The sequence below is a fragment of the Chelonoidis abingdonii genome, chromosome 1, assembly GCF_003597395.2.
Source record: "Chelonoidis abingdonii isolate Lonesome George chromosome 1, CheloAbing_2.0, whole genome shotgun sequence".
Lineage (NCBI taxonomy): Eukaryota > Metazoa > Chordata > Testudines > Testudinidae > Chelonoidis > Chelonoidis abingdonii.
Genome location: NC_133769.1, coordinates 336,748,781 through 336,772,105, shown reverse-complemented (window position 1 = coordinate 336,772,105; position 23,325 = coordinate 336,748,781). Strand labels below are relative to the sequence as shown.

The 23,325-nt window shown below is 39.4% G+C and overlaps 1 protein-coding gene across 1 annotated transcript in view; it reads left to right on the top strand.

The window, feature by feature from the left end:
• ATM (ATM serine/threonine kinase) overlaps nucleotides 1-22,839 on the top strand; it is a 119,421-nt gene extending 96,582 nt beyond the window's left edge. The window contains exons 55-62 of the mRNA XM_032790683.2: nucleotides 8,775-8,891; nucleotides 11,342-11,491; nucleotides 12,106-12,271; nucleotides 13,900-13,986; nucleotides 14,081-14,195; nucleotides 17,738-17,801; nucleotides 18,698-18,834; nucleotides 18,958-22,839. Coding sequence (XP_032646574.1) covers nucleotides 8,775-8,891; nucleotides 11,342-11,491; nucleotides 12,106-12,271; nucleotides 13,900-13,986; nucleotides 14,081-14,195; nucleotides 17,738-17,801; nucleotides 18,698-18,834; nucleotides 18,958-19,138 — 1,017 coding nt within the window. The 3' untranslated portion in view covers nucleotides 19,139-22,839. The remainder of the gene's footprint in view (nucleotides 1-8,774; nucleotides 8,892-11,341; nucleotides 11,492-12,105; nucleotides 12,272-13,899; nucleotides 13,987-14,080; nucleotides 14,196-17,737; nucleotides 17,802-18,697; nucleotides 18,835-18,957) is intronic.
• The last annotated feature ends 486 nt before the right edge of the window (nucleotides 22,840-23,325 follow it).

The window sequence follows — 23,325 nt, the reverse complement described above, 5'->3', positions numbered from 1 at the left end:
ATAGAACCAGAAATTAGTTTTGCCCCATCAACTATGTACAGCCGCCATATCCCGTATACTTCTTTAGTTCTCGATGGTATGACTACCATCTTGTAAAGCAAATCTCTTTTTTCAGAGGCTTAAAATTCAATCACTGGGGGTACTCTTCAACTGACTTTGTTCGTTTCTGGGAAGTAAGCATTTCGTTGCTTCTGTCCTTCTGTCAGGAGGGCATATTTGGGAACATCACTGCTGCGTTTGTTTTCATAGTAAATCTCTGCTAGTTAACATCAAGGGCCATTGGGCCGCCTCTGGCTCTCTCCGTCCTCTTTCCCTGCAGTTCTCTGACAAATATATGGGAGCGCTCGCGTTCCGCTCTTTTGTTTATTTATAATAGTGGCTGTGTGCAGTAGGTCAAACAAAGCTTCCAATGGCCCCCACGGCAGCTAAACATTTCATTTCAGAATTCCAAAACTGCTTCTTCCTTAGGGGTTAATCTTCTAGCCTTGTATGCTACTGTTATTAATTCCTGCCAATTTCTGCATCATATCACTGCTTAGGACTTTGTTTAGGTTTGCTGCCAACTTTACTCACAAATGGCCTTGCTTATCTCTGCGGAATTCAGTGTTGGAGTTAAGCATCAAGGCTTGTTTTAAATTACGAAACCATTTTTCTTGTTCAGGCCCCCCTCCATCAACTTTCTTTTTCAGTAACGTAGAAAGTGTCCATGTGAGGAGTTGGTAAAATTCCAGATTGTGGTTCTTAAATAGTTAAACTCTCCTAATCCCTCAATGCATGAGAACTCTGGCCTTTGGTAAAATTCATTAATATTTTCACCTATTTGTATCTCCTGATTCCTTGTTCTCTAGGTCCACCCCCAAATAATTCACTCTCTCTGAGTTGGCTTTTCTCTTTAGCCTTGAAACCGTTCTAGTGAGTCTCACCTTTCTTTAGTCCGCTCAGGTTCACTCCTCTTCAGTGTCCCCCCACACTAATATGTTATTACATAGGATGGTGACATTCTCTCAATTCTCTCTGGTAATTGATACCAGCATTTGCACCCCATGTTGGTATGCAATTAGTTTGGAGTGCGGTATAGGTGATGGGGAATTTCTTTAAATAAGTACTGCTGTCTCTTAAAAGTAACGCAAAGCAGGGTCGAAAAATCTCTGAACGTATCAAGTCCAAATCATCACTTTGATTTGACATATTGACAGCTGCTTCCATATACCAAGGAGGGCATCTTTTGGATCCATCAATCTCCACAATGACAGTTGTCCTAGGGCCTCCGTTTGAATCCCATCTTCATCTGTTTTACCATTCCTGCTCCTGAGGACCATTTCCGTGGAAGGACTTGTATCAGGGCTTCTCTATAGACAGGGTTCTTTGAACCCTCATCTTGCACAGCTGCAACCTTCTTCTGCTCTTAACATTTCTTCTTCCATCTTTTGCATTTCTTTTGATAGTTCATCAGTACGTTTCTCCATTCCCACTTATCCATATCTACTCCCCTCAATTTCTAATCCTCCGAGATATTCCGATCACACTCTTACTCCCTTCTGGGTTCTTTTGATTATTCCACCCTCTACTCCTTGGGGTTTTGTCCTCTTACATCCTCTTCTTCTTCTCACGTATCCTGATCTATAAGCACTTTCATCTGAATATGTTTATTGCTTCAACAAAGGTACTCTGAGTTTTCAATCCTTCTATCTGGCTTCCCTTTTCTATTTGTTTGGCATTACTATTTTCCAGTGCTCCCAATGCGTATTCCTTACAGTTAACCTCATCATCCTTGGGTGCTTGGTTTCACCAAATTAGTGCTTCTGGCTGCCTGTCCAAGTATTCTCTCCTTGATCTACTGCCTGTTAATCTCATTCAGTAGTAGCTTGCCTGACTAACTATAGATTTCTCATTTTTAAACAGCAGCAGGAATTCCTGTAGCACCTTATTAGGACTAACAGACGTTAGTGGGTATTCACCCCCGAAGTCATTCTCCAAATGTCTCTTAGCTATAGGTCTACAGGATTCTCTGCTGCTTTTACAGATCCAGACTACATGGCTACCCCTCTGATATTCACTACACTCTTTTTAAATTCTCTGTTTCTCCTAACTCTGTCCACTGTACTTTAGCCAGTGCTAAATTTTTCATATTCACTGGCCTAATGATTTACCATTCAACTTAATCTGATGAACTCACAGGCACTATTTAGTGTTGTTCTGACTGTATTCTCCCTCACTGCGTCTTAATGAGTTGATTCTCCGTTTATTCACTGCTACACACTTTTCTGGGCTTAGGTTTCCGGCCGTTTCTATATTTCTTCGCTCAAACTTAGTTTAAGCCCCTCTCCAGTTGGTCAATTTCTTTCTTCTTACCCCCTCCGCAGATCCTCTCCATTACTAATATCCTGGAATTCAATTCGAATCAAATCCCTTCTCTTTTTTTGACACCGCCGCACTTGCAGTCTATTTCACTTTGCTTTTTCATGCTCCTATAGTTTTTTGGCTCCCACTGTGAGAACGCTGTGAAGTCTCTTCCTTTCGTTAGTCAATATCAAATAACTGTTTCATTTTTATCACTTGTGATCTATTATCTTGTCTGCTTTAATCTCTCCATCCATTATGCCTGTCTCTCCACTTCCTCCTTTGTTTCCCTTTGTTCTGAGTTTGCATTATCTGTGCCTGCGTCACTTCCTTGCTTCCAAATTTGCCTGGAGCTTTTAAATTTCTCTTGTAATGTTTGGAGCTCTGCACTATTCCGCCCCTCCATGCATTGCCTTTCTACCGATTGCCACAACGCCTATACGGTCGTTTTTTGCTTTTTTACTGGCATTTGGCTTTTAACATTTGTACTTTCTCAAACTGTTTTCTAAGGGTATCAAATGTTTAATCGTTTCCACTGCACCTTTCACCCAAGGCATGTCTCACATGCAATATCTCCTTCTTAACAGAGGGGGGCTTTACTTTAGTCCACTGTGTTTCCTCTATCCACCTTTATTTATTTCTTAAACATGTATTTTTTAACATTATTATATAACCACATAGTGTCTCCTAGACGTTTTTTCCCCCTCACCAAATCTGTTCAAATTTCACATAAGGAGTCACCCTTATTAGTCTTAATAAGACTCCTCCAACCTGTAAGATCCATCTTGAATCGCACTACTTAATAAATCCCCTCTGTGGCTCTCACCCAAAAAATTGTTAGAACCTGCAATAGAGGTCTCCCTTACGGATGGGAGCAGCAGATACTGGACACAGTTGTTGGTATATAATACTCTAAATACTTCTATATTGATAACAAAACAGACCTTACTCACCTCCAATATCACAACCAAAATTAACTATACAGGTCAAGTTGGATGGTCCCAATGCCAATTAGGTTCTTCCATCGCGATAGATCATAAGATGCTGGGGAGCCGCAAGCACATTCCGTATTCCACACTGATGGATCAATAAACGCACCCTGATCTGCAGAAAATCACAAGCAACTGATTATGGTCCATTCAGTCATGTCTGGGTTCTTTGCCTTTTTTACTTGGCCTTCTAGCACACATTCCAAAGAGGAATAATTCCTGGTTCAGGCCGCCTGGACCCAAGGCATGCATTTCCCAAATTCTTATAACAATTTCTTATCGGTCCGGCTGGTGTGTTATTTCCTTGGTCTTTTTGATGATTTTCTGTATTTTTTCTTGGACATAAGATTGTTTTTTTGCACAAAAAGTTCTAATGTCCTTGAACTTGAAGTCTATGCTTCGGATGCATTCATTCATTACAGGACTAATGATATTATCCAAAACACTTCTATGATTCTGCATGATGGAGAGGAAATGATTGGGCAAGGTCCTTGACTGACAATTTGACAATGGGAATTGTGACACAGGCGTACTGTTCCCAGAAAGCATGATGACGGCTCCTATCCTATAACGGCACCGCGAGAGGAGCAGAACAATACATCACATGCCATGCATCTTGGACTGCTCCTACCACAAATGGACAACTCAGGTAGTGCGCTGGGAGAGGCGGTAAGGTGAGCTGGGCTGTATGAAGGTGGCTTGTGATTCAGGAGCTTGCCCTGGGGTCGGGAGGCTTGGGTCCGTTCCTGGCTTTGCTAATTTGGGTTGGCCTGTGCCAACAACCAGGATAGTCTCTCTCTCTTTCATCCCCAGGGTCACTCGAGTGCTTTCAGTGTTCTATTGCAGGGAACAAAATGGTCCTGTGAGCCTGCCCCATATCTTCCACTAGGCCTGAGAGGATTTCACTTTCCTTTTAATTCAGGGGCTTTCTCAAACTGGGCGTCACACTCACCCCGCCCTTCCCATATTCCAAAAGAAGAGTGATTCCCAACATGGAAAATGGAACACAGGGAAGTTGTGAACTTACCTCATTGGTATTTACTTACGGTGATATCCCTTCCCTTCCCTTGTCCGTCATCTCTCTTCTTAGGGAACCTGTTTCGTCCTGGTCTCTCCCCAGAGGATGATTAGGAGTGGTGATCCTGCATTGAGAGATCTAACGTCGTGCTCCCCACAGCTCTTTGCCTTCCAGTTCCACCCAAGAGGGGAAGGCCAATACGATCCTGTATTCCTGCTTGGCCATTTGCATTGCAGTGGCCACAGCTCTCATCGTGGTGAACTTTGGGAAATATAGTCTCCTGTTCTGTTTCTCTCGGCCTCTGTCATGGTTAATAATTCCCAAATCTGGAGCCTTAGCGTCCAAAGGATTGGGGTTACCAGCATGAAAGCTCTACAGTTTAATTAACCAGCTTAGGATCTGATAGGCTGCCACCAACCAGGAATTCCGTGCTGTACACTCTGGTCCACCCAAAACTTCCCTGGAGGACCCCCAAGACCCAGGATTCCTGGATCTTAAATACAAGGAAAGTAACTGGTTTCCCTTCCCCCCAGATCTTTCCCTGTCCTGGTCGGTCGGTACTGGAGATTACCTCACTTCAACTACGGTTTTTGGAAACACAACAACCACCGAGAGATCAAAATTTTTTCTCTCCCCTTCACCCAGATTTGCAATTACACATCTAAGGTAGAGAATCTAACACAAGGATTCCCCCTCCGTCTTTCCCCTAGGCTCTTCCCTTCCTGGGACACTAGGGAGAGTTAAACACAGACAGCGTTTTTCCCCTCCCCCCTGGCTTTTCCTTTCTCCCACACCATTCCTGGTTGGCTGGTCAACTAGAAAAAAAAATCAACAGGTCCCTTTAAAAGCAAAACTTTTTATAAAAAAAAGGGGAAAGAGAAAGTAAAGAATAGAATTAACAGTTTCTCTGCAATCTAGATGGTTAAGTACAGGGTTTTCAACTCTATAGAAAATGAATATAATAAACAATTAAAAATGTGATATAAATAAACAGCCTATCCAAAAACAATACCAATTTTATAACATGTACTTATAGCCAATACACATAAAGGACTCCACCAGCCAAATACAAAAGAAGAAATCAGGCAAAACATTTAAAAGACTATTATTGTTTTCTATCCTTGTACTTACTACCTTTGAAAAGAAGCCATTGAGAGTTGTAGTGTATGGGTTCTGATCTCTCTCAGGACCTCCCTCCGAGAGAGGAACCACCGATCAAAGGAAACCCAGACCAAATTTCCTCACCAGAGTTGAAGCATTCTTGTCTCCTGATTGGTCCTCTGGTCAGCTGTTCCCTTACAGGTGTGAAAGGAGACATTAACCTGTAAGCTAAAATCTGTTTATGACCAGAGCCTCAGAATCTTCTCTTGCCAAGGCGCGGGCTCTCTGAACCTATTCTGGTGGATTTTAAGCAGTGGGGCACAAAAATGGGCTGGATGGAGGCTCAGCTTGATTAAATTATGAAGGCAGTTGCATAGTTGCTATGTAAACTTTCACTCACTCTGGTTAAGGGTGATGGATTTAATTTTTCAAGGGGTGGATTTTGTCCCTTAGCTAACTCCCACAGCTTTCATGATGGAAACCTGTGCCTCATAAATCTCAGAAAAAAGCCCCACCCAAAATCAAATAACCGGGCCAGTTTGTTGGTGACATTTTCACGGTGTTCTGAATATAATGTCATACAAACATTTCTTTTTCACGATGTGTTGCGGCAGATGCCAGTTTTGCAAAGGGTGCAAGTGACTGTGGGAATCTGGCTAGCTGAGAGGAATGTCTGGAAGAACGGTCGTGAGAACCATTCTTAAATGGGCCTGGACAATGCCGCTTATGCATTTTTTTTGCCCACATTGCCTCTTCCACATTAACACCGGGAGTAGGACCTGACGGAAAATGCATTCCCTTTCTTTTTTTTTTTTAAATAACTTTTGCACCAGCTGAGCTAACACACATTTGGCAAAATCGAGACAGGCCCCTAGTGGCCAGAGGCGCTTTTTGCTCTGCAAGCACTCCAAAGCTCTGATTTGCTGCCGCTCTGGGAGGCTGAGCCCTTCTCCACTTCAGCTTTTGCTATGCCCCTTTGAGCTCTCCAGCCACTCTCAACCTGTGATGTGTTAGCAGAGCAGCTGCACTGCACATCTTGGGGCATTGCCAGCTCAGTGTTAACACAGAGCAGGCCCAACACAGCTCTACTTTTGTACCAAGGCCAGCTGATTGTCCGAATAAATGAATCCTGTGTTTGGAGACAGTGCGCCTTTGCTTAGGGAGCATCACAGCTAGATGAGACTTGGACTCCAGAAGGTTTTGTGTAGGTAATTAGGAGGAAACTGCATTTCAAGCAGACAGAGATATCTCCAAAAGATATGGGTTTCCCGCTGATTAAATTTTGACTCTTTGCTATCTTCAAAGTCTATGGCTGTACCCGTGTGGTCTCCAGGCGTTCTTACCCAAGCAGGTGGATTCGAGATACTTTAAGAGAGATTGCCAGAGAAAGAAATCTGTCACAACCTCAAACCAGGACTATCTAGGTGAGGGATAGGGATAAATAATGTTTCCTATCCCTTTTGTTCAGATTCAGATCTTTTTGGGGTCTTAATCCTCCCAAGGGTTAGAGGGATGGTTGGGCCAGGCCCGGTGTCCGTTTGCAGGCGTCTATTGGAGTTGACCACCAAGTCGTAAGTCCTTGGATTCATGTCAGCTTTTACCTGTGCACTGGCATCCGAGTTCGAGAATTGTCGCTCCTAGCGATCGCCACATGTGCACATGTGGAGATACTGCCTCGCCGTGAGCGGCACTATCGCGTCACCAGTTTGCGGGTCCCACCAGGTTGCTGTGCTATGGCGTCTGCCAGGGCAATCCAGGGAAAAAGGGCGCAAAATGATTGTCTGCCGTTGCTTTCCTGGAGGAAGGAAGGAATGACGACATTTACCCAGAACCACCCGCAACAATGATTTTTGCCCCATCAGGCACTGGGCTCTCAACCCAGAATTCTAAGGGGCCGGGGAGACTGCGGGAACTACGGGATAGCTATGTAGTAGCTACCCACAGTGCAACACTCCGGAAATCGATGCGAGCCTGGGACCATGGACGCACACCGCTGAATTAATGTGCTTAGTGTGGCCGCGTGCACTCGACTTTATACAGTCTGTTTTATAAAACCAGTTTATGTAAAATCGGAATAATCCCGTAGTGTAGATGTACCCTCACTGACTTCAACTGACTTGCCTATGCCGCCTTTTGAAAATGAGAGTTAGGCTCCTAGGTCAGTTAGGCACTGCAATGCCCAAATACCTTTAAAAATCAGGGCTATGGAGAAAGTTGTGATCTGAGTACAGGAATGGAAGCCTGAAGCTCTTAAGTTCTCATCCCAGCTCTCTAGCAGACTTCTCTTATGTGCTTGGGTGCATCACTTAAGATCTCTGTCCGTTTCCCCACTACAGGTTGTTTTGAGTATGTTTGTTTATACAAGTGTTTTGAAAAGGAAATCACTAAGTATCTCTATAATAAACTAATTTGTATATCTCTGTCCTCTTACAACGTGCACATGTGCTATTGCCCACTACTGGGTAGCATATGAGACCTGCCGAAGTGTGTGATTATTTATGTTCTTTCTAGTGGCTCGAGTGTGGGTTGAAATAAAGCACTGTCCTTTTACACTGCTAACGAAAGATGTGCTCGAAAGTTCATGCTTGTTGGTATAGAATCACGTGGGTAGAAACTCTTTATTCTAAGTGTTTAGTCTCGATTTTCATAGAAATAAAAGGATTAGTATTTGGAGAGATTTTAAAAGCAGAGACTTTGAAATTTCAGACATATGTACAGGATTCTAGAAAAGCTACTTTAGAATGGATTGATTTGATTAATGATCTCTAACTCCCGTTATGCATTCCCAAGTGGCTTTAAAAATAGTGACTGCATTAGTTCAACCAGCTTCATTCTAGCCCACCTGATTGCACGGTGATATAGAACTAATCTTGGGAAATGTGGGCTTTACAGATCTCTGGCAGTGGTAACTAGGACTGTGTTGCAGTTGTGGTACACTGACACCTCTGGAAAAGCTGCGATCTGCAGTCCTTATGGCTAATTATGGAATAGGGTGTAGTGTTGAATGAAATGACATCTTTAAAAGGATGCTAACATAAGTAAGTTACACAGGTTTTTGGAAACCGTAAAAATCAAAAATAAAATGTTTTCAATGCGAAGAAGGAATTAAAAACTGATAGATAAACTGTATTTTCAAGCTTCTGAAGTGTACTGCAAAACCAAGTATTAATTATATTTGCATAGCTTGACTTGAGTGAATAGGAGAAGATTTAATTTTTATGTTTTATGGAGGCTGTTGCTCTTCTAAGAGCACGTTTATTACAATAAAGAGGAAGTTGGATGTTAGAAGAATTGTCCTTTAATTGCTTTTTGTATTTCTTTTAAAGGGCCGAGATGACCTGAGACAGGATGCTGTCATGCAGCAGGTTTTCCAGATGTGCAATACACTGCTCCAGCAAAACACTGAAACCAGAAAAAGAAAACTCACCATCCGAAGATATAAGGTAACCTCCAGCTGCTGCTGCAGCAGAGTTGTGATAAATGGCACTTGTGTAGTGTGACAATTTTACTCTCTTCTTTTATCTCAATAACACAAAAGCTAGCTAAAAGTATGATATGTTGTCAAGAAATTAACTATTTCCTCAGGTGGGGCAGAGTTCAGATAAAGCAAAGGTTACCATTTAATTTTCTCCAGTCTGTAAAGTCCATGGAAAAATTATCTGGTGCCCTGATGTCTATTTAAATAACCTTGGAAGCTTTCTTTGTAGAGACTTGAAACAGTAAAACAAGAAAGCCGTATACTGCCACTCAGTTATAAACTGCTGACCATTAAGTTTCAGCACACGAGATCATTTAAGACTTCTCTTTAATTTCAGTCTTGTAGGATCCCTTACAAGTTCAGCTGAGTCCAGAAGCCCAATCCAAAATCTGCAAATGCAGGATCTGAATGTCAGAACTGTAATTGATGAGACAAAGAATTAATTTAATAATTCTGGATATAGAAATTTAGTTTGGACATAAGATTTTTCCCCTTTTTTTTTCCCTCTAATGTGTATGGTGTGTGCAAACATATAAGAATTAAGGTGAGCTACTAATAAATAGTTTTAAAATGAAGGTTGAATGAGCTTTGTCTTTGACAAATTGAAACTATGTGTTTCAGTCTGTGAAGTGATTTATCGTAATTAGTTATGTATCCTATAATACTTTCAAGAACTCATAGGTGGATTTCATTATGTCTTGCTTAAATAGTCTTCAGTCAAACTTGGTATATTTTGTAAACATGCAAAATGAAGGAGGACAGGGAGGAAGGAAAAGTGTTCATAGGGTTTTTAAATGTATGTAATAGAAATTATCATGAAAACAAACTCCCTCTTTACGATCAGATTTCAAGTCTTTCATAATCCATCAGATTTCAAGTCTTTCATAAGGGTTGTGTACAGAAGATGTACAAAAAACAAAGGAGTAGGAAGGAATCAAAACTAAACGAGATGACCACCACTCAATAGCCAGATGATTGTTTAGTCTCTGTACCAATTCAGTCTGCTAAGGCAACCAACAAGGAGGGGCAGTTAGAGCCATTGTGATGTGGACATCTGTTCACTAGTACCTGGCAATAGACTAAATTTGTGAGATTTGATAATGGTTTAAAAACTGGCTGATGGGACACTGTGATCAATTCAATCTCTTCAGTTTCACTTATGCTCATTGCAATTGTTACGTGGTAACTTAATCCACGGAATTGCTTGTAATAATCCCGCAACGTTTGTGTTGAACTATTAGTAATCATTGCATCATTTTACTACCTGACCAAACATGGAAACTCAGCAGCGTAATTATGTTGTATTGAAGAATTAGTAATAGCTGTAAATGGTTCCCTAGCAATTTCTTTTGCTAAAATGAGGTCTTCCAGTTCTGCTTAGAAAAAGCTGTATAAAAACAAGTGTGATGCTGTATGGAATCTTTAGGACACTTTAGGATATTATGAATACCAATATTGTAAAATTGCAATGAGTTATGTTAGATATGTCATGTAAGATATCTGCAAAAATGTTATAATTTGCCAGATATGATCATCTTGTTTATATGTTTGTATCATCCATATATTATGAGTTACAGATACGTACATATGTCTGTATTTCAAACTTTTGCTATGCTTCTGGGTGACACCCTCAGACATTTTGGCATCAGCACTGCCTAGCCTGCATGATGGCCCATCAGCTATATAACTGACCCATTGAGAAAAGGCAGGGGACTTAGCAAGGTATGCAGGGGCCAGAAAAGGACAGAAAAGGCTTCCAAGCCATGTGCTGGGCAGCTTTTGTTTGAAACAAAGGAAGCATAAGCCGCATGGCAAAAGACTATAAAAGGCAGCTGCATCTTTTCTATTTTGTCTTCAATCCTCCTTTTTACCTCTTTTTATGTATGTGACTGTTTTACCATTTAACATCTCGCTTCTTGTTCTTTCTTTTTTCTTTATTATAAACCTTTAGTTTTAGACACTAAAGGATTAGCTGGTAGTGTGGTATTTTGGGTAAGATCCAAACCTATACTGACATAGTAATGTGGCTGACCCTTTGGGGTGGAAGAACATTTTGTATATATGAACAGAAGTTCTCACTGTACTGGCCCTCGGTGCTGACTGGGAGTCAGAGAACTGGGATGCAATAAAGGGGACTGTGTGATTTCTTTTTTGCTTCTTGATAACCAGTGTGGGGAATCAGAAGCACCGTTTGTGACTGGTTGAGGAGTTTAACTTCAGTGTTACCCCATCAGTCTTGGGAGTATCTGCTCTCCCTTTTGTAGCCTGCCCTAACCTTGGCATTTCCAGTGAGGGCTGCCCCAGATACACTAGATCATAACAAGGTATGTTGAACTCAATTGTACAGTCTATTCTAATACATATGCCTTTTTAAGAGATACATGTTAGGTTTGTGGGTCGGTATTCTTTTCCCAGGTGATTCCCCTTTCTCAGAGAAGTGGTGTCCTGGAGTGGTGCTCAGGGACAGCTCCCATTGGTGAATTCCTTGTGAATCCTGAAGAGGGAGCTCACAGGAGATACAGGCCAAAAGACTACAGCAGTACTTACTGTCAAAAGACAATGATGGTGAGTCACAATAGCAAAAAATATTGCTCATTTATTGTCATGCAGAGATTCTTTAGAGTTTTGATCTTTTAAAAAAAGAAAGTACTGTGTTAATGAATACATTTCTGTTATAAACCCAATATTAAAAACTGAGAAGTGAAATAGAACTAGTTAACTAGATTTCTAGGTTTATATGACAATAACCTGAGATTAACTACTAAAAGTCTAAATTATAAAGTAAAAAATCAGCATGTGAAGGAACAAACTATAGTTAGATCTCCAATAGTATGATGTGATAATCCCTTCCATTATCAAAGCTCAGTTGAAGTTCAGAATGGACCTTTTGTGGAAGCCCAACAGGGTATGCCATATTTTGCAGAATTAATTTACATTTGTCAGTGTTTTTCATCATAATGAGAGAACACAGTAATTTATGAAAACTAGAAAATAATTTAATTATTAACATGACTACAGAGAAGTTTTATCACAGCTAGAAGATTGTGTGTCTATGTTAGAGAGAGAGCATTTGATATGGGAGTAGAGCATTGTGTATTTCTTTCCGAAGAATGGCGTAGGCTCCATCCAAACCAGTTAATGGGTGAAAAGTACCTAATTTATTTGTGGTTTGTTTAAAGGATGCACAAAAACAGAATTCTGAAGAGAAATACAACATCTTTATGGACATTTGCCAGAATTTTCAACCTGTGTTTCGCTATTTCTGCATGGAAAAATTCCTGGACCCAGCTGTTTGGTTTGAGAAACGATTGGCATATACTCGCAGTGTGGCTACATCATCAATCGGTATGTAAAGCAACTGCTGTCATTGTTTTCAAGATAATATATTTTCAAACCTACTGTTGGTAATAACTAGTATAACTATAAACAAGGAGATTAGAACATTTTACGGTAACAGCAATTAAGCTAAGACATATTGAATGGGAAATAAAAAATAACAAAAACAGGTTGTTGGGGTTTTTTTAAATAATGCCTTCCAGCACCCACTTTATTGAAACACTGATTCCATGTGTCTCACTAGAAAGCCAGTATCAAACATTGCTCTTTTGCTTTTTAGAAGATTAAGTCCTAGAAGATTTAAAATATATTTCTAGTCAAACACTGATTTCCACCGCCTCCCTCCCCCAAGAACTGAATCAAAGGAAGGCTCCATTTTTACTTTCTTTGTGCACCAGCATCATTAGTGGTATTTACAGTAATATACTCAATTTGGAAGGAAAAAATTATCTAACGACTGCTGCAGTTAATAAGGAAATGCAAAAAGTGGGTTTTTAATAAGGTAAAATTGATATTTTTTTTCTTCACTCCTGGATAATTGAGTTCTGGAGTTAAAATAAATATTTAGGTTCTGGAAGACATCCGACAGCAGAGTGAGTGTTAAAGTAGGCTCTATCTTAGGTCTAAACAACATGGCAAGAATCCCTATTTAATATAAGATGAACATACTTAGCATATTGCATGTATGCTTTCTCCTAGGGTAAATTCCTGTGCAGTGGGCCTGCACACAGCCCAAGGACGTGTTTAAGACCTCAACATGCAGCTTAAGTGGTGTGCACAGCCCTGTACAGAACCATAGTCTTTCATACTTTTTCACACACGAGTTTATTTCCATGTTTGGAATTCAATGTTATATACAGTACAGTAGAATCTATTCATTGACATATGACCAGGAGACTTATTTGTGAACGACTGAATTTAGCAAATTAGTGGGTTTGTTGTCAGCTAATAAGGAAAAGATCATGCATTACAAAATGCAGTGTTGTACGTTTATTTTGACAATTGTAGTTATTTATTATATGCCAGAATGAACTTATGAAATAGTCTGTATTGTAAAGATATGAAACCTTGCTAGTAGTCACTCACTACAGCATCTCGTAGTAAATCTTTTTGCTGAAAAGTGAGGAAAGATTGCTGCTTTTGTATGTGTTTATAAAATTTATAGATTAGCAAAATCCAGATGTGAGAATTCTACTGTATATTAAATATTTTTGACTTATACTTTATTTTACTGTTAATCTACTTTCTTTCTTGGGTAAGTTTTTTGAAGTCATAGGGCTAAATTGTCTGCTGATGCAAATGGGAAGAACTCCTCTGAAATAGACCTGTGCACACTTACATCAGCAGAAACTTTCACCTATTTTATCTAATTTATCTCATTGGTTGCAAACTTATTGCATGACTTTTGGTATTCTATACTGGTGCTACATATATAGAAACTGTGTGTATTATTTTTCTCTTCTTTTTAACTTGTTTACATAAATCAAGCTTATTCTATGAATAAGTTCTATTAGATTTTTTTAATGTTTTTACAAAGGTGAATGTGTAAGGCATAATCATGTACACTAAAATTTAAAGTAGTTTTACAAATCATGATTATATACAAATAGTTTCATTTTGAGATAATCTCTTTTCAGTTGGTTACATACTTGGTCTTGGAGATAGACACATACAGAATATCCTGATAGATGAGCAAACTGCAGAATTGGTGCACATAGATTTAGGTAAGAGGAAAAGTTAAAAAAAAAAAAAAAAAAAAGCTTTCAGTTGTCTTTTCCGAAACATTTTTGTAACATTTCACTATATCTTTTACTTCAGGGGTTGCTTTTGAGCAGGGCAAAATCCTTCCCACACCAGAGACTGTTCCCTTTAGGTTAACCAGAGACATTGTGGATGGGATGGGCATCACTGGTGTGGAGGGAGTCTTTAGAAGGTAAGCGATGCTTCTTAGGTGTAAGAGGGCAGCTGAAGGTCTCATAAATTTTGATTGTTTATAGTATGTAATATAGTGCAGAGAGAACACTTAACTTCCTATGGAGAGTAACCAAATCTGAATTAGTACCATGTACCAATCAATTATGGAATCTTTAATATTGTCTTTCAGTTGCACAGCTTCTCTCCTCATTCATCACTAATGGGTTAATGCTGCCCAGTGATGGCGTTCAGAGGTGGTCAGTTGTTGCTGGAGACTCCCATCAGCGCAGGCCACTAGATTTTCTCCCTTTTGGCATTGGAACAAATTGATGGTGCAGTTTCTCTTGACCATTTCGTTTTAAGGTAGAACCCTTATCTTACTGGGGATTGAGTGCAGGGGAGCACTCTGCTAGGCCTTTCCCTTTCGTGGCACTAGTGCCCCTTTGTGGGTTCCTCTGCCTGGTCGGATATCCAAATTCTGGAGTCCTCAGTGAGTACTTTATTATTTAAACTTTATTAAAAAAAAAAAAAAAAAGTAAAACCATAAGCACTGGAGCTCTGTTGGTCAGTCAGAATCACAGTAGGGCAAACACACACACACACACACCCTTAGCCCGATTGCTTGCCAAAGAACTGATAATAATATACAATATTTATAGGTATTATCAGTTGACCAATCAATACAGAAAAACAGGTTACAAAATCAGAAACTGTTGCTGGGTAAGGTACTGGTTCTAGGCAGTAACAACCATAACAAGTTCTGGAAATCTGCACTTCTCGGGCCAGGAGTCCCTCTGCACATGTGCAGATTCGCAAAGGTAACCCAGCAGATACCTTGACTGACAGCCCTTAGGCTGCACTCGCCATACTCACCCTATGCTGTTAGTGCAGCCCATGGTGAGTAGTTCATAAAATAGAACACCTCAAAGTTACTGTACATATGTAGCATAAGTTGCCTTATGATGCGCTGCATTGCTTTCTTCTTGCCTTCAAACCACTGCAAAGCCATTTCAAATGCTTTTGAAGGCATCAGAATATGAAGGCATGTCAACTTGCTCATATAAAACTGGTCGTTTGTAAGGCTGGTGTCGAGAGTCTTCTGTATAACTTCAGTTTTGATTTGTTTTCGTGTGATAGATCTAGCTGCACACTAGTCAAGGAAAACATGGTTTTTACCTAACAGTCATAATGTTAGAAACCCTTCCCTCCACTGCATCTAGAAATGAGACCAGACATCCTTTACTAAGGTCCTATGCCCCATCCAGCCCATTTATACTTGACAGCTTAGCTATTGGGACAGAACTATTAATCAGGCTTGCACTATCCTCCAAAGTGAATGGGAGTTTACTCTTCTTCAGGAAGCTTGAATACAAAAGGTCTAACTTGAATCTGGATAAAGTTTATCTTGTGATATCAAGGGAAAACAAAACCCCCAAGAACCCTGCTACCCAGCTATTCTGGATTTTCTTCAGGACAGTCTGATCTCAGAAGGTAAACAGGCTCATGCTGACTAGTACTTTGGTGGGAGACTCCCTAGGAACATTGGGTGTTCCTCAGCACCCAGAGTCTTAAGAAACAGGTGGTAATAGTCACAGCAAGGCTCAGGTTGCAAGTTACACACCAATACCCATTCAGTGGATAACATGACCAATTAATGATCAGAGGAACAGACCAGTTCAAACTGGACACTCCTGCAAAGGATTTATATCCCCTGTTCAAATGAAGAACAGCTTTTGAAGCCAATGCAGAGAATTGCTCACCCAAGGTCAAAACAGACATGGCTCAGGCCATAATTTTATCATCTCTGTAAAAAGTTCCAGAGATCCAAAACTTTATTGTCCTGGCAGGGCTCATCCATTAGCTAGTTATCTCCAGTGGCTGGGATTGCTGGTGCCATGCCTTGGCTTCATCGCTGGAGTGGATTCCTCAAAATGCACCTCTAGAAATTCCTTTTGGGGACATGGAACCACACACCTGATGCAGTGCAAAATTATGTATCATTCTCAGATCACATCTGAATGTCCCTTTGTGAGCAGCTGAATTCAAACAACATGCAGACAGCTGATCCAGTTTTCACCCTGGAGCCTTTCATGCTCACAGTGGAAGCAAGATTCATTTGTGTGGGGAGGGGTGCATACCTGGAAAACAAATCTCCAAAATCTCAGCGTACATATCCTTGTAGTTCACTTTGACAGCTCTGTCAGTGACATGTCTGACCTAAGACCACAAACATGGCCATGCAGGATCAGACCAACAGTTCGAGTCTAGTAAACTGTCTATGACGATGACCAGTCAGTATGTAGGCATCTGAGAGCAATGGGGGAAAAGTGTATGAGCCTCATCAAAGGAAGACTTGCAGAGTTAAGTGTCCATTCCCCTACAGAGGCATCCTTTAATAAGAAGATACTACTGGGCTGGTTCAGCTTTTGACGTATTGAAACTGTCTTCATTCCATACAACCTCAGAAAAATCCTCCATATCTTTTGGCTCAGAAGAATCTCAAACCAAGACCTATTCACACGTTGCAGCCAAGAAGATACGAGCAGCATCGTTACCAGGAGGCGTTGGAGACGGATTGGCCATGTGCTTCAGATAGAATCTGATTCCATCACCAGAATAGCATTAAGATGGGCACCTGAAGGCAAGTGAAAATGAGGCCACCCAAAAACAACATGACGAAGAGCTGCGGAAGCTGAGCTGAAAAACCTGGGACACAACTGGGGAAGCATTGAAAGCCTTGCCAGAAACAGACAAGAGTGGAAGAGCTACATCACTGCCCTAAACACCAGAGCGTAATGGGAACATGATAATGATGATGATGATGACTGGGTTGGTTCCCAGATAACTTCTTAGTTTATATTGCTTTCTTTATATGGGGGAACAGACATTCTTGCCTGTTATTTTACTATAGTAGTTAAAAATCTGTTCTCCTTTCCCTCCCTACTTCTGTGATTCGCTGCTTACTACTTCCCATTAGTGATGAATGAGGCGACATGCAACAGAATGAGAAATTTCTTACCTGCTAATCCTCTTGCTTTTAGCAGTTTCTCTCCTCATTCAACCCTCCCTGGCAGTCTGGTAAGTGACTGGAATACAAATGGATTTTTTTGTTTAATAGGACATTTAGACATACATTAATTAACCTTAACACAATTATATCAGGTTTTTGTTAAGTTGTTGCTAATAAGCGGTTACTGGAGTGTTACTACAGTTTAGGAAGAACTTGTCTGGTGGCCTGAGCAGAAGTTCATGGCTAGTCTTGAAGCCTCCATCAACAACATTGGGCTGTCTACAAATTCACAGGTGTGGGACATTAGCCCATTAGTGAAGAATGAAGAGAGAAGCTGCTAACAGAAAAATTTATCAAGTCAGAAAAATTTATCAGGTCAGAAATTCCTCAGTCATTTTCTAAAATGGAAGCTTCAGTGAGGATAATCTTGTGGTAAAATAATCTCTGAGAAGGGTATGAAGACCAATTGTTTAAATGATAGAAAAATACTCTTTGGTTTTACTAAAATGGGAGAAAATCCAAAAATGTGATTTAAAAAAAATCTTTTGTAGATGCTGTGAGAAGACTATGGCTGTTATGAGAAATTCCCAAGAAGCTTTGCTGACTATCGTGGAGGTAAATGTTTGTTCATGCTTCCTGATGAAAACTGAAAGAAAACTTTTAATTCCCTGCCTTCATATATACAGACTGCAATGTTATGACTCTTACTGTCAGCTACAAATGAATATTTGTAACAAGCTTTTTCACATTGTAGTTCCATTGCATTTTCCAGAATTACCCATGCATGTAGCTTTTTCAAAACAGTCACCAGCTCACATTGCTCTGGTAACCATTTCAGGCATATAAATTGTTAAAATAAATTGCCTGTCATTCAGTATCCAGAAACTTCCAGTCAGAGAGAAATATAGCATTCCTACCAAGACCAATGCCATGGGAATTAAATCTCTTTTATACAGTATTTTCAGTAGACAAAATGTTGTGATTTCATGCAGTGTAATAGAAAATATCAGTTCGGGTATTTTTCCCTGGCAACATGATGTTATTTTTAAAGAACATAGTATTCAAGGCACAGCCATAAAACAGTGCTAACACAAACCAAACACTCAACAAAATAAGAGAAACAACAGTGTTTTGCTACACAAGCTTCTTAATAATTTGAAAATTAAAAAGGAATTTAAAAAGGAACATTAGATTGTGTACTGAAAACCAATAACAATATTTAATTGTTAAATATAATGACATTTTAATTGTAGAGATGGGCCAACGCAGCAAAATTTGGATTGGATCAGAAGTTCTCCAGTGTCTGGGGCTGGTCAGAGGTGCAGGGTTTTGATTCTGGACCATGTCTGCTTAATTGAGACATTCTGATTCTAGTGAATTGTGCCAAATAAGAGGATCTGACCTAGGTGTCTAGCATGGACATCAGCTGTTTTATCTATCTCTTCCTGTTAGGGCATTGAACTAGTTGTAGTTTAAAACTTAATTTAAACAGATAATTCTTTCCTATGTAGGTGCTGCTCTATGATCCTCTCTTTGACTGGACCATGAATCCTTTGAAAGCATTGTATTTGCAACAGAGACCAGAGGATGAGGCTGACATCAACTCCACACTCAACACCAGTGATCAGAAATGTAACAGAAAAGCCAGGTAAGAGGTGCTGCTTTATTTCTTGCCTTGGATTTTATATTTCTTTCTTCTTACCCAAAGTTGTTCATCCTATTTGGGCTCCATGTATAATCTGATTCTTTGTCATTTTTATTTTGCTATCAGAGATGACCAGAGTTTTAACAAAGTTGCAGAACGTGTCCTGATGAGGCTTCAGGAGAAGCTGAAAGGTGTAGAGGAGGGAACAGTGCTCAGTGTGGGAGGACAGGTGAACCTTCTCATACAGCAGGCCATGGATCCCAAAAACCTCAGTCGGCTCTTTCCAGGGTGGAAGCCCTGGGTATGATCTTGAAGTATCCAATAGGTTTTAAAGAGTGAATAGGAAACCTGTTTGATTTGGGGGGAAAAGTGGCTGGGTCAGCATTTCATATGGATGTTTCTTAATGGAAATACTGTATCAGAATCAACTGTGTAGATTATAAAGCAGTAGTACTGAAACAAGTGTTTAATTTTTAAATAATTTTTATCAGAATATATTGTTGATCTCCAGAACTGTGTTCACCATACACAAAACCCCAGGTGCAGTATTCTGGTGTTCCTATACCATACCAAAAAAATCTTGTGACCTTCCAGGAATAGATACTTTTTGCTTGCAGTGAGATAGCATGTACAGTGTTCTTGCAAAACCTTTTTAAAACATTCATCTAATCTTGGATATCAGTTAAGCATCTAGACCTTGATTTGTGTAACATTTATTTTACCTCTGCTGAGTGAATTACCTCTTTTATTACCTCTACTGAGTGAATGATTTGTAAGCTAAAAGACATTGAATAAGTCACTTAAATGTGTTACAAACGGAGAAGAAACACTGTATCTTAAAGCCAATGTTGAAGTGATACTGGACAAAACAACAAAAAGGGAAATGTTAAATATTAAAGTTTAGCCCAAAAAATAATTTCATATCCAATGAACTGATAGGTTCTTGTGTATTATATAGCCTAATTATAAAGCCAATGATGAAAAAATGAGATATTATTGCACAGTATTTTCTAGAGAAATGATCTTTGAGCCTAGTTTAATATAGTGCTGCTTTTTGTGCTGCTGTAGCTTAAATTATTTTGAAGTTTCCTTATATAAACCATGATTTTTAGCATTTTAAGCAACGACATTAACTTTATCTCCATTTCACCTATTAAAATATCCTGGCCTGAAACCTGACTTACAGGGTCTAGCTCAAGAGCAAACATTCTTTTGATAACTGAAATAAATGTGGTTGGAAGCTTTAAAGTTATATTTTGAATGCACAACTTGTTTATTGGGTCTGTGCAGTTTTACTAGTTATATTTCATTGCTTGCCCCTTCATAATATATGAAACTACCTACTCTTGTAAGATAGTCAATAAGCATGTGCAATAGGGAAATGGGTTGAGTCCATAGTGTCCATGTTATGCCTTTTTAAATCCTTCCTGAAATATTTTTTGTTTTATTTTTAAAAAATACAAATAAAAGATACAAAGTCTGACAAAATTCAACGAATCCTTAATATGGACTTTCTGCCTTTCTCATAGCAGTATAAGTTAATGGTGGAGTGTTTGCCTAATTTAGCATTTCATTGACTTTAGTTTGCCTTATTTTTGCCATTTCTTTGTAATTTTAAATTGTATTTTTTCTACACACATTTTATTCCAGCCTGCTGGTAGAAACTAAGACAAGTCTTTTTTAGTTCGGTGATGCTGCAGACACACATTTCTGTTAGATGCAAGGTGGGTGAGGTAATAACTTTTATTGGATCAACGTCTGTTGATGAGAGAGACAAGCTTTCTAATATACATTTCTCAGACCTGAAGAAGAGCTCTGTGTGGCTTGAAAGCTTTTCTCTCACTAGCAAAAGTGGGTCCAGTAAAAGGTATTACCTCACTCACCTTGTCTCTCTAATATCCATACATTTATGTTGACACTCATCAGTCTTGGATTCAGCATTAAAATTGCATCCTGGGTTTCCTACTCTAGAGAGTAAGGGAAGAGTGAAATTGACTTCCTTTTAGGGAGACGGTAGCTGTAGCTACACCTCAGAATTAAACATGTCTAATAGGACATGTGCCCCACTATACTGTAGAATTAATGACATCATCTAGGAGAAGGAGAGGGGTCTTGGCATGCACTTGTGGGATGGCAAGCAGGAGGACACTGAATAAAAAACCTTTGGCCAAGTTTTTCAAAAATAGGTGCCTAAAGTTAGGCTGCTAAATAAGTGTGACCCGATTTTCAGATGTACTGAGTGACTTTAGTGGGAGCTGCTGGATGCTGAGCACTTAAGAATGTCAGGTAGCTTATCTAGAAGTCTAAATATGAAATTAACTTTAGGCATTTATTTTTGAAAATCCGGGCTATTGATTTAACGGCCTGCAATTTTGTCACCATTCCTCTAAAAAAACACCAAAATCACTGTAAGGGACTCACGTTTAATTGGGCCAGGGTTTTAGCTCCTATTACATGTATAGATATAGCACGTAAGTGTTTGGGTAAACTCTATCCCGACTGCACCTGTTATGGAGAATCCCCTCGAAAGGGACACTGTGAACTAGGTAGGCCCAAAATTTAGGTTTTGTGTTAAAATAAATCATCAATCTAATATGAATAAACTGTTCATTAATTTTTAGCTTCAGAGATGGGCTAAACATTCCCCTATAGTGTTGTGTGAACTCAGTGTGCATGAGGACCAGAAAATTAAATTAATCAATCTGTTTTCATTGCCCACACTGCATTAATGGCAAAAAAGAAGTGTATATAAATTATGTATGCTTTCAATATTTATAATGGAAGATGATGTATTAACTTTACATTAACAACGTTACTTTTGTGGAGGAATACCTAATTAAGTGATGTTAATGTGTGATACACTAGCATTTATTCTGAGGACTCAGTTGTTACATTAACGTTGTTAAACTAATTACAGTGAATTTACCAGTGTCAAGCCACAGTACTCCATGCCACCCAACAGAGACCATTTAAGCACTGAGCTTTCTTTCGGTTTTTGTATGTTGCAGTAGTTCTCTTTTTAAAAGTAAGAACTGGAAAAGTGAATATTGTATTTGACTTCTAAACTGTATATTTTTGAGCCACATGCCTGAATTTTCCTTTGTAGATGAGAGACCCAGAAAAGACCTTTAATAAATACATGAAGTGCGAATGGCATTTTGTTCTGAATAATGGTTAGGCAGAAACTGAAGTGCAGTAGCATTGAAGCTAAGGTAGATTAATATCGAAGAGCCATATACATTTACTGTATTAGTAAGGTAAAAATATGTGAAGCCATGTTATATTGCATTTTTTTATATTCTAGTATTTCCCTGGAGTATGCTAATTGTTATGTGCTTGAAAAATGTGATGAATTTTTTATAGACTGTTTCTAAGGAAAATATGAGGCCTTTGTGAGTATATGATATGAAGGGGGGAAGGGTTGTTTTTTTTAATAGATTTAAATTTATATTTTTTTAAAGCCACTGACAACTTTGTTGCATATGTAAAATGAATTATTGGTGTTTATGCAGTTTCTGTTGGACAAGTGTCCAAACTTCAAATCTCAGCAAAGAGGCCATAGATTTCAGTGGACTACCATTTCTACCACTAGAGAAGATTTCTCCAGAACAGCAATGGAGCTAAGTTGGCAGGGTAGTGTGGGGAAGCCAGGCTGTTTGGGGAAAGTGAAGACTTTAGTCTCCAAAACTGTTGAACTGGAACCTTTCATGATGTCTAATGACAACACACACTTTCTAATGAATTTCCCAGTAGTTATGAAGTGAGTTATATTGCTATGGAACTTTGGGCTCAAAGTATACGTATTAGAATACACATCTGATTACACCACAAAAAACTCTTTGCTTAAAACCGAGAAGTTGTGAATTCATAAAATATATTTTATATTTGCATGTGGTAATGCATGATGTATTTTCTGTATGAACATTAATCTTCTGTACCTGCAAGAGCTGTAACGCTTCCATGAAAAAATTTCAATAAAGATATCATTGTTAGCAATGATTGCTAAGATTGACGTAGTGAAAGTCAATTGCGTGACTGTTAAAAGTTGAAGATATATGTTTTTATTATTACTTTTGCGGCTCAAAGCCTGAACCTAGTGTAAGCTTCTGCAGTGTTGTCTTGTAGAGTCTGCAGACAACCTGAAACAAAGACTTTGAAAGGTTCATACTCCCCTTGCCCCACTGATCTATTGAATGTTGATACGAAAACCTAGTGATGATATTTAAATGTCACTGTTAACTAAACTGATCATTTTAGCAGGGAGGGATGGCGCAAGGGAGTGAAGACAGGCTGCTAACTGTGAGCTTCAAAGTAAGATTTGAAAGCTAGAGGCCTCTGCTAATTGGCTGAGCCTTAGTCAGTGGGCGGGGTTATCAAGAAGGCCAGGGCTTTATAAAGCAGTGCGCAAGCGACCAGGGGCTGCTAACAAGGAGTTTCACAAGGGAGTTTGGAAGGGGAATGGGAAGGGGGCAAGGTTCACGTGCTGTTTTTTAA